Source organism: Mus caroli, unplaced genomic scaffold (assembly GCF_978045245.1).
Source record: "Mus caroli unplaced genomic scaffold, Mus_caroli_1 scaffold_8, whole genome shotgun sequence".
Lineage (NCBI taxonomy): Eukaryota > Metazoa > Chordata > Mammalia > Rodentia > Muridae > Mus > Mus caroli.
In genome coordinates this window covers 32,156,793-32,175,416 of record NW_028227263.1, presented here as the reverse complement: position 1 = coordinate 32,175,416, position 18,624 = coordinate 32,156,793, and the positions used below count along the sequence as shown (strand labels likewise).

Below are 18,624 nucleotides of genomic sequence, written 5' to 3'. Positions count from 1 at the left end.
CAGTGGCTATGAAGCAGCAGTCACTTGTCTGTGGCATGCTGGCTTCCCAGCAGCCTACTGTCCTCACATCCCAGGGCTTTGGTTTTGACCCTTAAGGGCTTGAAATCAATGGGTCAGTTCATGTCTAAAGCCTAGAATCTAGAACACAGACTAGAGATATATATTCATCTGAAGAAACTTGAGCATGACTTAGATACTTGGTGCTGGATCATGTGGATACAGAGGGAATGAAAATCCAGCTTCTCTCCTGAGGAAACTTGACTGATTTGTCAAGCAGAGGAAGGAGCAGGAGAGAGAGAGGCTGTGGGTAACACCTGTGAGAGGCAGACTTGGAAACAGTTATGTGTTGAATCTGTTTATGATACCTGGGGCAGAACTTGAGCAAACACCAGGAGGCTGGAAGTAAGTTTTCACAAGATAAGGAGAAGGTGTTTGGAGAGCAGAGAATAATGTGTGTCACCCTAGACATCCGAAAGGAACCCGGATTTCTCTTGGATCACCCTAATAGAAGTGTAGCAGGGTGAGTTTATTGTCGAGATGGGAATTTCATTATCAAATTGAGATGATTAAGACAGCTCCCCTTTCCTCTGTCGGAGTGATTAAGGGGGTCTTAAGGATGCATGGGAGGTCCTGATATGAGGATCGTGAATTTGAGATCAGCCCCAACTGTACAACAAGGCTCTGCCTCAAAAAGAAATAAACAAGTAAGTAAAGAAATAAAAAAGGATTTTGGGTCAGGATTCAGATCTGGCTTAGCAAACTCTGAAACTGGAAGAGAGAGCTAATGAGCCTTTACCCATCATCCTCTGCCCTGTACTCCACAGGGATGGAATGTTGACAGAGCTCTCAGGTCTAGTCCTACATGTCAAAGGGAACACAATCGATTGCTGTGTTGACAGTGGCTTTCTTGTCTCTTGCAGTGACACTTTCGGCTGCTCCTCCCTCCTACTTCAGAGGCTTCACATTAATTGCCCTCAAAGAGAACCGGGAGGGAGATAAGGAAGAAGATCATGCAGGCACCTTCCAGGTAAGACGCCACTCACTGCCACAGGCCGTCCCAGTGTTCCTTCTTGCCTGGCAGTCAGAGAACAAATTCGGAGTCCATGTAAACGGAGAGGTTAAGCTTCATGTGTGGCTTTTCATGTGCCTTCTTGATGAAGCCCAAGTGGGCCAGCTCCATTAGAAGGACCCCACAATTGGTGGCAAAAGCTGCCAGCCTGCCTGAGGAGGCTTGGCTGCCCTGAAGTTTGTTTCACTCTGGTAGATCCCACTGCTAGGCTCTGGGCTCTCTGCATGCTTGGCAGCAGGCAGTGCAACGTGGAGAGAGTGCTCGGAAACTGGCTCAGGCTCGCTGTTTCCCTTGCAATAGGCATCTTGTGGTCGACTGGAACAAGAGCTCAGGACAGCCAGGCTGGAGGGAGTTCAAAGCTCAGGAGAACGATGGTAAGGGAATGTGGAGACTGACTTATGAAGAGAGACAAAAAGAATTATGCATGCTTTGCTTGGCTAAATGAGCAGGCAAGTTTAGGAGCTGGTGGTCTTTTGAATGTCAGTTCCAGAAGAGCAGCTCCATGCGGGGTTGGGGGTGGTGCTGCGCGTGACTGTGCAAAAGGCCAAAGCGAGATGAAAGTGGGTCAGGAGAAGAAAGGGAAGCTCAAAGGCAAGACCCTGACAAGAAGTCATATTTCACTGTGGAACAGTCTTCCAAAGGAAATGGCAACAACATCAACCCCTCTCTAGCAAGATGTCAGAACACATCCCAGAGGGATCTAAGGGGGAGGCCCAGCCAAGTCTACCCTGACCATTTCTGGTAGCCATTTCCCATTGTTGTGAGATTCACTTTTATCTGGAATTTGCAAACTCAGAAGAGAAAATGAAAAACCAGGAAAATGCTTGCCCTCAGAACTGTCTGCTAGGAACTTCGAAGACCCTGCCCCTAGATATCTTGTCCATCAGGGCCTTTTAATCACTTGGGCCAGTTTGTCATTAAAAGCTGGATCTTGTGACTTACAATTTTTGACATTTAGAATTATCTATTCGCTTGCATGTGCATGTACACACATGTATGCCACAGCATGCATGCGGAGGTCCGAGGGCATCTTTCAGGAGCTGGTTCTCATGTCCACCATATGGGTTCTGGGAATTGACAAGGCTTCAGGCTAGGTTGCAAGTGTCCTTGCCCGGTGATCTATGGTGCTATATTCTGTTTTTGTTTCTTATGGGGCAGAGTGGTGGAGGGACACGGTCTTGCTATATATACCCACTGTATAACCCAGGCTAGCATCAAAGCCATGGAAATCTCTTTGCTTCAGTCCTCTGAGTGCTGGAGTTACCATGGTCACCATCATAGTCAGCTAAAACATTCTTTTCTATACATGGGAGTCTGGACTTCTGGTCTGTACCCATTTAGATGACTTTCCTTGGAAGAGAACTCTAGGAAGACATACGAAAGAGTGGCCCGATAGTAATAATGCTAACGGCTCATGCTTGCCGAGTGCTTGCTGTCTACTGGGCTCTGTGCTGAGGACTCTCTCCCATGTTAGTATGTTTTACCTTGGCTTGGGACTTCGGAACTTCATATCTCTTCCTGATTATTTCTTATTCTTCTCTCAGAGCTCCTGGCATCCTTTCTTGTTACCTGGCCACAGTGGGATTCTTAGCACTATCAGCTGCACATGGGAAGTTTTAAATGCAAAGTCTCAGCTCACTGAGGCTGGATAAGTCTGACCTTGGAGCAGGGTCTGCCCCCTGTATTTTAACAAGCTGGCAAACCTGAGGTCCCATGGATTGAGAGCCTCGGTGTCCTGAGACATTGAGGGAGCCATGCCTTTTCCACCACTTGTAACAGGGACACATTCATTGATTGCTATCTATGTTACCTTTATGTTATCTATTTGTTATCCATGGTACCTTTAGGTTTCCACTCGATGATTGATATAATCCTCAAAGCAGCATGATGAGCTAGGCACTATTGCCCTCTTTACACAGCACAGGCATCTGGAGGCTCAGAAATCAGTAACTTCCCCAAAGCCACGCAGTTCTGTGATAAAGCTGGGATTCAGATCTAACCCAGGCTCCCAGTTATAGCCATGTTCTTGGTTATAACCATGGTAACCCAGGCTCCCAGTTATAGCCATGTTCTTGGTTATAACCATGGGATACCGTTGGTATATGCCTGTCCAGGGCAAAAAAGAGGCCCCACTGTTTGAGGTTTTCTTGCTGTTGTTGTTTGTTTGTTTGTTTGTTTTTGAATTGTTTTTACGGCAGCGGTGTGTGTGCAGGGTGCCTGATATTGTCAATTTCTTCTTAATTCTTGTGGCAACTTTCTGAAGTCAGGGTTGGTATTACCATTCCTCACAAGATAAGACTGAACCTTCATGGAATTAAGTCAAAGCAAGCCAGCACTTTAAAGCTCCACATGCTGGACTAATATTTTTTTCTCCAATGAATGTCTTCACTCTTGCCTTGCCTTTGAACCATGAAACACAATCGTTTCTTCTGGTTTCTGAGGTTAGGAGGGGGATCATAGACCAGATCCCTATTGGACCTCTCCTGTAGTGTGGACACATTTGAAAAGTGTCATCTTTCATTGACTTGGTTCATTCATTCATTCATTCATTCATTCATTTTGGTATCACAGGATGCTTCCTGTGCCATACACTGACTGAGCATTGGGGACAGTGGTAGGACAAGCTGAGATTGTCCTGACATGGTGACACTCACTATATCCTCCTTGCCATTGTCCAGTCAAGTCAGCCTCTGCAGTTGACAGGTAGAACAAGGAGTCAAGACACCCACTAGAATAGGAATACACAAATTACAAACACTGCTGCCGTTTTTGAAAATGGCATTATTTTTAAAAGTACTTAAATATACATTTCCATCCCTGGAAACTTCCTGGGGTACTTAATAACTGCAAAAGTTGGGTAAACTGAGGTTGGAGAGATGGCTCTGCACTTAAGAGCACTCGATCCACTCGCAGAAGACCCAGGTTTGTTCACAGCACCCACACAGCAGCTCACAACTCTCTGTAACTCCAATCTCAGGGAATCCCATGCCTTCTGTGGGCACCAGGCACATATGTTCTGCACATACATACATGCAGACAAAACACTCACACACATAAAAAAAATAAATCTTACAAGTTTGTGTAAATCTAGATAAAGTCCACATACTTAGTTCTTTTAAATATTTTAAAGAGTATTTACTTATGTGTGTGTGGAGGGGAAGAGGTCGAGTATACACACCTCTGCACACACATGGAGGTCAGAGGGCAACTTGCAGGAGTCAGTTCTCTCCTTCACAGTTGGGCTGGGTATCGAAAAGGTCATCAGGCTTAGTAGCAAGCACCATTATTACCTGCTGAGCCATCTCGCTGACCACATCTTCCTGGTTCTAAAGGGGTCTCAGATGGCGTGTTATGCTTCTAAATGTCCGAGGGCTTAGCAGAAAACACAGACTCGACCACCATGCATAAGAGCAACGGAAGCAATGGAGCTGCTTTGGGCTTACCAGGGAAGAAAGGGGACAGCAAGGGTTACTGCTCTGCTGGCTCCTGCAGATGTCCCGGAGAAGGGGTGGGGTCCCTCCTCTGCTCCAGCAGTGGGTTCCAGGGTGGCGGCATTGGCACATGAGGGTGTCTAGCTGCCAGAGCGGGAGAGACACTGGATCTTTTTATGAGCTAGCTGGGTGTACTCATGGTTAATTGCAAGTGACAAGGAGTTCAGAGACCGTACTGTCTGTACAAAAGTAACTCGCCAGTCTTCACAATTCAGCTCACTAAAAACAAACTGCTCCCTGGTCCCAGGCCCAGAACACAGTCCAGCTCACTCTTGCCTTGTCTCAGCCCCAGATGTCCTTTTCCAAAGGAGCTGGGTCCTGATCACCCCATTTAAAGCTACACTGCCCTGCCACCTTGACCCTGAGCTGGATTCTTTGTTTTCTGTCTGCACCTACTCTTTGTGTTTATTAGCAACGACAGACTGCCTGCCTGTTTCTCTTGCAGATATGTGCACTGTCTGTCCCTTCCACCATGCCTTCCACGAGATGGGGTTTTATTTATCTCCTCTGTTACTGTATTCTCCACCCTCAACAAATCTGCCCAGCATAGGCTTGGACACTCACATATTTATTGACAGATTTTTAAGCACACTGTTTGCACTGAAGTTCAAGATGTAATCTTTCTATTTGACTCAGGACCTGTGAGTGTCAGCTAGTCAAACAGCAAAAGTCTCAGGAACATTTGCCTGAGATGAGCCCCAACTCCTGCAAATAAGACTCAAATTCTTATTCTTAAAACTTTCCACGACCTCATCACCAACAATAAAAGTTTATTAACAACGAATGGGTTCTGAACCATTTTAGAACCCCAAAAGAAGTTTTGACATATTTGTCTGAAGCTGAAATAATATCGCACATTTATTCTCAGGCATAGTCCTTGTAGTTATAAGAAATTTTCTTCTCATTACATTAGTCAACCAATCCTGAAGAAAAGATGTAATGTAAGATGTTGCCTTCTGGTCTGGACTGGGCTGCTGCCCTGTGACCTCGCAGCAGCTGTGGCTACTCAAATAAGACCTAATTGAGATTGGACTTGTCAATCATGGATGGGGGAGGAGCTTGGGAGGTCCTGTTCTTCTGCAAGGAGCCATTGGTAGTTCATGGCTACAGAAGAGGGGGAGGCACTTACCTCCCACCCATCCTCACACAAGCAACCCTAATTAAAGGAACACACACACACACACACACACACACACACACACACACGTTCATACATGTACTGAAAAATAAGATACATCTTTTAGAAAATAGTCATTTATAGAAAGTTGAAGGACAGAAAAAATTAAAGAAAGATGATAACTTTTGAGCTGTATTTTAAGGAGGAAAAAATTTTGTAGCTGGAGAAGAAGAGCAATAGAAGAATGCATGCGAAGGCCTTCAGTCACTCTGTGTGAAGACCCATCACGTTTTAATGCTTCCCTAGATATTTCTGACAGGTCACAGTAAAGGTTTTTTTGTTAAAAAAAGAAAAACAGCAACAACACAACAACAAAAACTAATGGGCCAAGGACTGGTAACATTGCTAGGACCACCCTTCCCTTTGGGAACTCAAATGGTAGAAAGCATTTTCATTGAGTTGTGGTGCTGAATGAACTGTCACAGAAACACTTCCTAAGTGCTGAGATTACAGATGTGGACCACATCTGACTCAATCACCGATTTTTAGCAACAACCTCAGAGCTGTTTCACTGGAAGTGGGGATCATATTATGACTGGGCAAAAGTTTGCACACCCACACTGGCATTGTGGGTACCTCTTTTCTATTGGTTTCCTACAGTATTTTAATTCTGTCCCTCTCTGCTGGAAGTTCCATGAGAATAGGAGCTATTGATTTCTTTCAGGATAATGTGTTTGATGTGGAGTTCAGGTCTTACACACCATCAGAGCTCAGCAAATCTTTGTCACAAAACACAAATTTATCTTCTCTCAGATATCTTCTCATAAGGTCGGCATTCTGCAATACTTAGTTTTTCATCAACTTGATACATCTTGACAAACCTCATCCAACAAAGCCATACCTCCTAAACCCTCTCAAATAGTTCCACCAACTGGCAGAACTAAGCCTGCAAACATGCAAACCTATGGAGACCATTCTCATTCAAACCATCACATATAGCAAAGGTCATCTGGTGAAAGGAAACCTCCATTAAGAAAATGCCTCTATCAGATTGGCTTGTAGGCAAGTCCCTGGGACATTTTCTTGTTGAATGATTGGTGTGGAGGTACCCAGCCCATTGTGGGCAGTGTCACACCTGGGAAGGTAGTCCTGGGTTGTATAAGAACAGTGGCTGAAAGTAAGCCTGGAGAGCAAGCCAGTAAGCAACACCCCTCCATGGCCTCTGTTCCAGTTCCTGCCTATAAATTCCTGTCCCAATTTCCCTTATGATGAACTATAAGCTATAAGCCACAAAATCTCTTTCCTCCTAAGCTGCTTTTGGTCACAGTGTTTGACATGGTCTTGATCACCTTTTTATTGCCATATTAAGATACCATGACCAAGATAACGTATAGAAGAAAGTTTAGTTTTAGAGGGTGAGTCCATGACCATCAAGGTGAGGAGCATGGCAGCAGGCAGGCAGGCAGGCAGGCATGGCATGGCACTAGAGCAGTAGTTGAGATCTTATAGTTGAGTCAGTAATCATGAGAGAGAGAGAGAGAGAGAGAGAGAGAGAGAGAGAGAGAGAGAGCGAGAGAGAGAGAGCGCTGAGAATGGTGTGGGCTTTTGAAATCTCAAAGCCCACCCCTAGTGACAAACCTCCTCCAACAAGGCCACACCTCCCAATCCCTCCCAAATAGTTCCATTAACTGGAGGAACTACACATCTAAATATACAAGTCTGTGGAGACCATTCTCGTTGAAACTGCCACACACACAGCAAGAAGCCAGCTAGGAAATCCTCTTATCCCCATTTTCAAGCTAGGAAATTAGAAGAATCTGAAGTCTGATCCAAGCATGGAACTGGAAAATGGCAGTGAGCAAAAATTCAACTGCTCCAGGTCTGTGTCACTTTCCCTATTTCTCTCTTGTAGGTCTAATGTAGGAGAGGAAGATGGACAGATAGCAACTGCTGCTTGGCTCCCTATGTCCTTGCTGGGTTGTTCCAAGGACCACACTGGGTTTATGATCTGATATATCTGCCATGTTACATGTCTCATACATGTCTCAGTCCTTCAAAGTCAGATCTTTGCTGCCATCCATGCCTCCGCTGACCCCCACTGAGGGTCTCTGTTCCTGCCCCATATCTGGGCTCTCAAGAGCTCAGTGTCCTCCTCTATTCTAATTCTCCCAATACTGTCTCGTCCTGGTGTTACAACTCCCCAGTAACTCGCAAGGCTCAGGACAGAGGCAGAGTGGGGCCATGGCCACCTCTCTGTTCCCATGCTCTCTCTCATCAAGGTCTGGCATGCTGGCCGGTTGATAAGTGTTTCCCAGATTGATGGATGACTGCTGCTGGAATGTCTGGCCCTGCCCACATGTTCACTGGCAAAGCAGGCCTCATGCTCTCCGGCATGGGAAACAGCATTTTTCCCACATCTATTTCTAAAGGTCTGGAAATCATTTTCAAGTCCATGATAAAATTGTTTGGTCGCCTATAACTTTTATGGCCACAAGAAATTTTTTTGTGTGTGTATCTACTAAGTAGTTTCTAAAAATACAGTAAGTTGGTCTGAGGGTGTAGCTCAGTGGTAGAGCATTGGCAGCTTGGGTAAAGAAGGCCCTGGGTGAACACAGCATAAGGAAACCAATACATCTTTATTCCAGACCTATCATTTGATGATGTAGGGCTTAATTTTGGTTTTGCACACACTTGAAGCCATGTTTGCTTGTTTGTTTTTTAAGAGTTAAATTCAGAGTGAGTGGTTCATTGTTTACCAAAAACAGTCACCTGCTCTGGGATATTTTGGTTATGTTTAAATGTTATAATTATTGAATATTGTACATTCTTATTTTTTTAAACTGTTTCATTTATTTATGTATTTGTGAAGAACAGATGAACCCAGACGTGTTAGGCTCTGAGAAGGTACCCATGAGTACCACAGACTGAAGTCCCTGCCCTTGGAGAGAGCACGCTTCACTCCTTTGCTCACTGGGTATTCTGAGTTTCTGACCTGCAGGTTTTAGGCTCTCTCTATGTCCCGCCATTATACCAGCTTTTCCTTGTACCTGAACAGGTAGGAGTCTGACATATATACACACAGTTTCCTTATAGAGCTGGCGGACTCTTTACCAGGTTTCTTTGTTTTGCTTCCACCTTCACTGATGCTTGGGTGTCTCCCTGACCCCTGGCTGTTGCCTGAGGTCCCACAGTCATCCACGTTCAAGGCCAGAAGACTAGGGAAGAGAAAGAGGTGTAGTGAAAAGCAGTCCTTTAAAGAAAGCTTTTATCTCAAGAGTGTTCTTTCGCTATCTCTTTCCTTTTTTCCTTTTCCTTTTCTTTCTTTTTCTTCTCAGGTTTTCACTTTTCAACCCAGGATGAATGAAACTTTAGTTTTTATGCCTCAGCTTCCTTGATGTTAAAAGTTTTAGAAATGTTGTCATCATGTTTGATTCTTGTCTTCTTTCTTGAAATGTGCTCAAAGCAAAGCAAAGTGGTCAAAATACATGATAACTTGAAGAGGGGGAGGAGGAAGAGGGAAAAGGTGGGTGGGAAGAGCTCAATGGTGTTCCACACACGATTCCAAGTTTTATAGTAATACTGCCCTTCCAGGGTGAGTAAGGTTAAATAATAAGCAGCAGTGACTTTCAAATTACACTAGGCACCAACTCAGACAGTTTGATTCTGACCACCCACTGGGGTAGGGGCGAGGGCTGAGGACTCTATCCCGTGTGTCTCTGGTTGAGGTAGCTTTCAGACTGCACTTAAATTACACAAACTATCACTGGGCTGGTCTGTTCTGTTCCTGACCTGAAACTTGTTCAACACGTGATTTTTAAGGAGGCAGAGGTCAACTGCTGTGCATAGGGAAGGAGACAGAGCTGAGGACACAGGAGGTAGGCGGGGAACAAGGGCACAGGGAGAGGGGGAGATGGACATCCTGGAAGGATTCCCAATTTAGAAAGCACATGCTCAGGGGTAGGGGCCACCCTTAGACTTTCCCATCGGGCCTCAAGAACCTGGTTTAGAAGCTGAGCGAGCAGGTGTGTGCTCTGAAGAGTCAGCTTGGTCACAGTTTGCCTCTCAAAAGTTATGAGCTATACACTTGATCCCTCTGCGATAATGTTGAGGTTATAGAACCTTTACAAGGTAGAGCCTAGTTCACATAATTAGTGAGGTCATGAGGCAGTGACCTAATGTTGACTTTGTACAGTGAGTTAACGCTCATAAAAACAAGATAATGGAAGGCTATCCTTTGCACTCAGCCCCTGGTGTGCGTGTGGTGGTGTGTGTGCCCCTAGATCTCCTCCTTTTTTCCATGTTGTGAAGCAGCCTGAGGGAGCCTTACTTTCTCAAATCGAAACTGAAAGGCATGTCCTCAGCCTTCAAGACCATGAGATAAGCAAACATCTTTCCTTTTTGTAGTAACCATCCACAGATATTTTGTTATAGAACCGAAGAACAGATTGATGCATCCCGCCAATCCAGCCAAGGTGAAAGAGAAGTAAGGCACTATTTAGAAAGTTAGTCAGGGGTCCATAATGACAAAAAAAGGTCAGTGCTTAAAATGCTTATCATTGGAAAGAAGTCCTTCGACCCAGTCCCTGCGTTCACTGCCTCTCTCAGAGTTGCATCTTCCAGAGAGGTGTGCCTGGCTACACATAATTCCCTGCTCCTTCATTATCTGTCTGCTTTTTGATTCCCATCAGCCTAGATTTAACCCTAGTGAATGTTGACAGTACATTTAACAAGTTCTAGAATCGCCTAGGGGGCATGTTTATGAGAGAATTTCTAGACTGGGTTAACAGAGGTGGGAAGACGCACCCCAAATGTGGACAGCCCATCTCACAGGCTGATATTAGCATCTATTTCCTTCTCTCTTGACTCCTGACTATGGAAGCAATGTGACCAGCTACTTCAAGTTTCAGCTGCCATTGTTGATGACATCACCAAGTCATGATGGCAGTCCAGCATGTACCCTTTATCTGTGAGCCAACCTGCTTTTTATTTTGTGTTTTGACATAACAGTGAGGAAAGGAATGCATGCAGCCCCATCATTCTCCCAGGTGGCTCTTCAGGGACCTCCCCCGCCATTGTTGGTGGACACATCCTTGTCTACTGACATATCTTAGAGTCACAGAGAACTAACCACACCCTGTATTCTTACTCATTCTCCAGTAAGGTCTCCCAGGTTTTGCCTTTTTTTTTAAAAAAAGATTTATTTATTGTAAGCCGGGCGTGGTGGCGCACGCCTTTAATCCCAGCACTCGGGAGGCAGAGGCAGGTGGATTTCTGAGTTCGAGGCCAGCCTGGTCTACAAAGCCTGGCACTCCAGGACAGCCAGGGCTACACAGAGAAACCCTGTCTCGAAAAAACCAAAAACCAACAAACAAAAAAAAAACCCCAAGATTTATTTATTGTTATATGTAAGTACATTGTAACTGTCTTCAGACACATCAGAAGAGGGCATCCGAGCCACCATGTGTTTGCTGGGATTTGAACTCAGGACCTACGGAAGAGCAGTCAGTCCTCTTAACCACTGAGCCATCTCTCCAGCCTGTTTTGTCTGTTTTTAATTCATCTACCTGTGCCCTTATGTGCCTGTCCCTTCTCCTTGCCTAATAGATCTCATTGATTTAAACCTGGTATTATAGATGTATGAACTCATATGATTTTGTTGGTGGTAGCTGGGCTGTGCGCTGCAGAATGTATGCCAGTATCCCTGGCTTCAAGTAACACCCACACTTCAGCAGCTGTGACAGTCTAAATGTCCTAGTTTTTATCAGTTGTCTTCTAGGGAACACATTTGTCCTCACTGAGACCCACTTCTCTGAATGCCGTGTTCCTCCAAGCTCAGTCCCATGAGTCGCTGCTCTGCTTCCATTGGGCCAAGTTCTATCCTGCTCTGGGTCTGGGAACACAAACCCTGACTATGACTAACGGAGTAATAATTAGTCATTTCAGAGCTACACTCTGAGTGAGAAGGCAAATTAATCTAATTTGGCTCCTTCTGGGAGGAAAAAGAGAGGGCGAGGGACTTTCTGACAATTATTCCCTCAAATTCTCTCCCTCACTGATGGATTTGCAACCGCTCTTGCCAGAAGTTCCATTAACTTGTTGCCTGGATATTGGCTGGGTCTTCCTGGGTTGGATTCAGCTCACGTGCCTCAGTCTGCTCAGACCACAGTGCTACTCTGAAACACACTGCCTTTTAGGTGCCCAGTTCACTCAACTGGAGAATCCCGAGGACTATGTGACTTACTTTACAGTGCTGGAAAGTAGTGCTGGCTTGTAGGTGTGCTAGACCAATGAATGCTTTGCTACAGGCGGCATCCCCAGCCCTGGACAGCCTTCTCCAACATCGCACCTGCAGTCCATCTCAGGAAACACAGAGGGCAAGAGATAGCGCAAAAGTGCCTGGACATGCCAACAACTTTTAATTTATGCCTAGAACATTGCTTGCAGGCTTATCTGCTCATTTCCAGACCACCTTAATCATGGCTGCATTTAGCTATAGTATATTTTTATTCCCTGTCTATTCTAATCCTAATTTTCACAAGCAAATCAATGAGAAAGGTGTGGCGAAGACTTTACTGGTGATAGAATAGATTCAGAGGTTGTTTACTTGCCCAGGGTCATAAGCAGGAATTCCCCATCATGGAAGGTGCTTTCTTCCCTTGAGTGTTTTGTAGAAAGACCAAGCTTGAGCCTAGTTGCTGTTTATTCAGGAGAAAATAGAACATCAAGAACAGTAAAATAACTAGCTCTTTGTGTTTTCTTCTGTTCTTGTTTTGATGCTGGCTCTTGTTATTGAGTCCTGACTGACCTGGAACTTTGTAGAAAGCCATGCTGTCTCAAACTCCATCCTCCTGTCCCAGCTTCCCTTACTGGAATGGAAGGCGTGTGTTGCTATACCCAGCAAAGATACTTCTGGATAATAATCAAATAGAAGTCCACGCTAGGGAAAAGATCTGGGTGAGGGCCACTATCCTATGTGCCTCTTCCTGCTCAAGCTGCCCTAACCTCCCCTGTCTGTCAGTGACTTCTAGATCCTGGCTCTTGACCTTCCAACCAAACACATAATACAGACTCAGCCAGGGACTAGTGACTCTGTGGGGCCCCTTCATAGGAAGTGGGCTGGTTGAAGTGTGGGAAGCCATGGATGAGAACCAGAAGGAGGGTGGCACAAAGCAGGGAGAGACAGAGATTCGACCTGCCCATTGTTTGCGTTGGAGTATGCCAGAAGTCAAAATGAACCCTCCATGATACACACATGGCACATAGAATGCTTGTCCCAGCAGGAGCTATTGCCTATCAATATGCCTGACATCCAGTGGCATCTGAGAGTCAAGAACTATGGCATTTTGCATCTTAGATGTCAATCTAACTCAATTGGAAATTATCTAGCATTGCATGGAGACAATAGCAGTGGGGTGCCATTTTGTGTGGAATCTAGGTGGCAGACACGTCTCCTTCATGTTGTGTCTTTGGGAGCACGTGGAGAAGCATCTACCATGTGCTAGTCATGACCTGAGGAACACAGTATATAAAGAGGCCCTGACCTGCTTCTTTTCATACAGATTTGTGACTTTGGTCTTTTAGAGTAGATTTTAAAAGTTGTAGTCTGCTTATATTAATGTTTTATTAGTATACATTATGTGTATATAACACTATGGTAGTATATATTAGTAGACATTACTAATATTGTAATGGATTTCAATATGACACTTTCGTATGTGTACATAACATATTTATATTAATTTATAGTAATGGATTTTAGTATGACACTTCCATACATGTACACAGTGTGTTTGATTACAGTCACCCCTTACCTTCTCATTTCTTCCTTCCAGTCTCCCTGACCCTCTTCTTCTTCCCAGCTAGCCTCTACTTAGTGCTCAACCACTGAGCTAATTCCCCAGCTCCTAGCTTCTACTTTCGTGCCTCTTTTTTTCCTTTGTTTTTTGGTTACTGTCTTAGTCAGGGTTTCTATTCCTGCACAAACATCATGACCAAGAAGCACTTGGGGAGGAAAGGGTTTATTCAGCTTACACTTCCACATTGCTGTTCATCACCAAAGGAAGTCAGGACTGGAACTCAAGCAGGTCAGAAAGCAGGAGCTGATGCAGAGGCCATGGAGGGATGTTACTGGCTTGCTTCCCCTGGCTTGCTCAGCTTGCTTTCTTATAGAACCCAAGATTACCAGCCCAGGGATGGTAAAACTCACAAGGGCCCCCCGAACCCCGCTTGATCACTAATTGAGAAAATGCCTTACAGCTGGATCTCATGGAGGCATTTTCTCAACTGAAGTTCCTTTCTCTGTGATAACTCCAGCTTGTGTCAAGTTGGCACAAAACCAGCCAGTACAGTTACCTAGGAAGTTTCATTAGGATTGCTTGTGGGAATTTAAGTGAAGGCTTATGTACAGGAGTATAGACACCTTACCAGTGACTATGCCATTAATAAGGAGTCCCTTTCTCTTCCCCTACTTACCATTCAGGTTTATAACTCTTCAGGGTGAGCTGGAGGCCCTGTGAACTCTTCCTCCCATGACTGAATGTCCATGGGACAGAGCTTACGCAGGTCATCATAGCTGTTGTGAGTTCAAGAGTGCTACAGCCGTGTTGTGCCCAGAAGCCCACATCTTAGGCTGCTTCCCTTCCCTCTCAGAAGCCCACATCTTGGGCTGCTTCCCTTCCCTCTCCATTAGTCTAGCTATTAAAACAATAAATGCACATTATAAAACCATGTGAACATTTATGAAATGTCAACCTGTCATTCTATGGAAGCTATTATTGGTCATGTAGACTTATTGTTTGGCTTTGTTTTTACATGTAGTGCTAAAGCAAACAACGATGTAGGCAAGCACTCTGCCAACTGAGCGCTATCCCAGCCCCTTTAAGTTGTTTTAGTGGCATCTATTCCTTGTACACAGTGATGGGTTCACAAGGGTATTTTATTGGAATGTAACTCATGAGCTTTGCCTGGATTCACCTTCCTGTACTCCCCCTTTCTTCCCTCCCCACTCTTGCCAGTCTTCTGTCTTTTAAGAAGCAGAGTTCTGAACAGACATTGTTTTTTTGTGGCCATAAAATAGTTCACTAAACATTCCCATAGTGACGTGTGGCTCAAGATTAGTTCTTTCTTTCTTTTTTTTTTTTTTTTCTTCAGTAGAATAAACCCTAAAATCAAGTTTGATCAGTCTCAATCCATTCCCACTGGTTTAACAAAATATCATTATGTGTCCTGAATGGGCAGCCTCATCATCAGGTGGACATCATGGTGCACTTGATGCATGTGACATCACTAGGTGATGTAATCTTATGGGACTACCATGCTATATGATGTCTTCTGTTGACTCAGCAGTGTAGATGCAGGATGCGTCTATTCCAGAGGGTGGGTAATGTATACATAGTAACTGTTTCTCTCTCCCATTTTTGGAGGCTGGAAAGCATGATATTTGGGTGCCAGTGGGTTCAGCATCTGTTGAGGCCTATGGTCTGCTTCCAAGATGGTGCCTTGCTGGTATGTCTTCCAGAAAGGATGGATACTTCCAGAGAACAATGGCAGACAAGGTGAATGGAATCCCTTGGAGATGTTGTCTATGCCTGTTAGTCCCAGACACCTCTGGGACTTCACCTCCTAAAGGGTCCACCATCGAATGCTATCACATGGTTGCTTACTTGACACATTGATTCTAAGGTACACTCAAACGTAGCAAGCAGAAATGTGTTCTTACATTTTAGAGTCATTATTAAGCTGGTTACCCAGAGTGAGATTTCTGCATCTAGTAGCTGTGTCTTTTCTCTCATAGACTAGGACAGTTGAAAACATCCCAGTGTCTGTCCATCTGTGCCGGCAGCTTCCTTATTAGGATCAAGCCATATGACCTGTGTAAACTGTGATGGGGCTGGAGTCTTAAGGACAACTCTGTGACACCGACCAGGTTCCAGGTCCCTTGGTTTTAACTGTCTTCACTGACTGGCTTACAGCAAGCCCAGGAAGGAGCCATGCTGCCAGGATTCACAAGAGATGCTGAAGCATCATCAAGCACTGCCTCCTTGCTCCCCAAGATCAAGTCCCTCAGCTTGAGGCCTTGGTCTTTTCCTGCCATTAGAAGGATGAGAGAAGATGGAGGCTCTTGTGCCTGTGTCCTGTGGCTGGACATTGCTGATCATGCTTCAGACATTTCTTTCCTTGGGTGTCATAGCAGGATCTCATCTCCATGACAACACTACCCACACTAAGCACATTCACACCCTGTCTCATTTATTCAATCGATTTACCCCAACACCAAGAGTCCAAGCAGGGTGGCTGTTTCTCTGAATTTGATTTCCAGCCAACTGTACACCCTGCTCATTTATTGTTAATGAGTGTGTTAAGTAAGGCAAGTTCACAGTAGGCTTTCCATTTTCCTGATACATTTTCATACTCCCATGAATAGAGAAATATATATCCAACCACATTCAAAAAGAATTTAAAAGAACTCATACCTGACTTGATCTAAAATTAATACTCATAAAACAGAACTCTAAAATGATCATTCTAGAGCGACTCCGGGGTTTTCAATTGGAGAAGTCAGGAAGCTTGAGAAGTTATAGATATAGTAAAGAAAATATTACAAATCATTTTTCAAACCCAAACTGAACAAATGACCAGGTATTTTATATATTATAACTAGTTGAGGGCCCCAAATAATGTCATTTTAAAAAATTAAAGCCATTGAAGTCCCCCAAATAGTGGAAATCTGTTTTGAAGAAAGCTTTAGCCCTTTAGTTAATAGAGAGAACTATATCTTTTTAGCTAACCAATTTAATTTTAATTTTAATTTTTAAAACAATTTTAAAATTTAAATATATTTTGATCATTTTCTTCCCTTCCCCAAGTACTTCCAGATCCTCTCCCCCAGACACTCCCCAAAACAAAAAGTAACACAATTCAACAAAAAGCCCCAAACCTTTAGAAAACAAAACACTGTCTCCCAAAACCCACTAAACTGTAACAAAATAAAAGCATACACACAGAAAAACCTGTAGGGTCCATTATATGTTGGTCAACTACTCCTGAGCATGAGGCCTGCCTTGGAGTGGTTCATACATCCAGTGTCACTCCACTGAGAAAACTGCTTTTCCCTCTCCCAGCAGGTATAAACAACCATTCAATTGTTAGCCTTTATCCTAGTGACTAGGTACTCATTCATTCATCCATCCATCCATCCATCCATCCATCCATCCATCCATCCATTCACTCATTCAGTTTTCAATAAAACAATATAATATATAATATAACAAGTCAAAAACTGTCTCATTGAAGTTGGATAGGACAAACCAATAGAAGGAAAAGAGCCCAAGACAAGGAACAAGAATCAGACACCCACTTGTTCACACACCCAGGAACCCCATAAAAACACTAAACTGGAAACCATACTATATGCAGAGGCCCTGGTACAGACCTGTGCAGACTCTGTGGATGCTGCTTCACTCTCTGTGAGTTCCTATATACAGCTTTCCTCATATAGATTTAGAAGGCCTTGTGTTCCTGGTGTCAGTCATCCCCTCTGGTTGACATATGTCTCTCATCTCTTCAGTGGGGTTCCCTGAGCTCCGATGGAAAGGATTTGATGGAGGCATCTATTTAGGGCTGAGTGTTCAAGGTTTCTCACTCTCTGCATATTGTCTGGCTGTGGGTCTCTGTGTCTGTTCCCATCTGCTGCAGATGGAAGCCTCTCTGATGATGGCTGAGCAAGGCACTGATCTATGTGTATAGCAGAATATTATTATAAGTCATTTTATCACTGTGTTGGGGGATTTTTTCTTTGTTTTCTTCTTTATTTTTTAGACCAATATTATTTGGTTTTACTGTAGGTCAGTGGGCTATCTAGTTCTTGGTTCTTGGTCTCTCAAACAGTGTCAGATATGATTTCCATCTTGTGGAATGAGCCTAAGTCAAATCAGCTCTTGGTTGGTTACGCCCATGAGCTTTGTGCCACTTTTACCCTAGCATATTTGCAGACAGGATACTATTGTTGATAAAGGGTTTGTGGCTCGTTTGGTGTTTATGATTCTCTTTTGGTAGTGTACAGAGTACCTTCCTGTACCCAATGTATGAGAACACAGGGGTGGAGGCTCTATACAGGCACACAGTACCTTGACATCTCTATGTTCAACGAGTTGTATGAATATTGTCCTCAGCAATAAGGCCTTGATGTCCATTTGTAGAGAACAATCTATAGCCTTGGGAACAGCCTGGGTTGTTTGGGGGTATTCTGGTGGGACCTCTTTAGCCAACAATTCAATTATATCTCACCCAATCCCATTACTGAAAGTTCCGTTTGGTGGCAATAGATGTCCAGTTAGCACCCTGTCTCCCCTATTATTTGGCAATCATTTAGACTGCCTTCATATATGTATATATTTTAGGACATTTCAAAAGTATTATGTCTCCATACTACTCCTCAAATGCCCTTTAATTTTAGCTGTCTCTCCCCATATTCCCTCCAACAATCCCTTCCCCACTCATGACTTGATCCTTCCATTCCATCCTACCCATCCATCCATAAATATCTATCCCATTTTCCTTTCCTAACAACATCTATCTGTTCCCTCTACTCTCTTACTCTCTGTGGTTCTATGGATTATAGCTTAGCTATCATTGACTTAACAGCAATATCCACGCATAGGCAGATACATACCATATTTTTTGTTTGTTTGTTTGTTGTTGTTTTTGTTGTTATTTGAGACAGGGTTTCTCTGTGTAGCCCTGGCTGTCCTGGAACTCACTCTGTAGACCAGGCTGGCTTTGAACTCAGAAATCCGATTGCCTCTGCCTCCCAAGTGCTGGGTTTAAAGGTATGCACCACCACTGCCCGGCGATACATACCATATTTGTCTTCTGGGTCTGAAATAACTAACTCAGGATGATTTTTTTTTCTAGTTCCATCCATTTGCCTGAAATTTTCATCTTTCTTT

The 18,624-nt window shown here is 44.1% G+C and overlaps 1 protein-coding gene across 1 annotated transcript in view; it reads left to right on the top strand.

Moving 5' to 3' along the window:
• Spon1 (spondin 1) overlaps positions 1-18,624 on the top strand; it is a 280,392-nt gene that overhangs the window by 21,986 nt on the left and 239,782 nt on the right. The window contains exon 2 of the mRNA XM_021166919.3: positions 921-1,027. Within this exon, the coding sequence (XP_021022578.1) occupies positions 921-1,027 (107 nt within the window). The remainder of the gene's footprint in view (positions 1-920; positions 1,028-18,624) is intronic.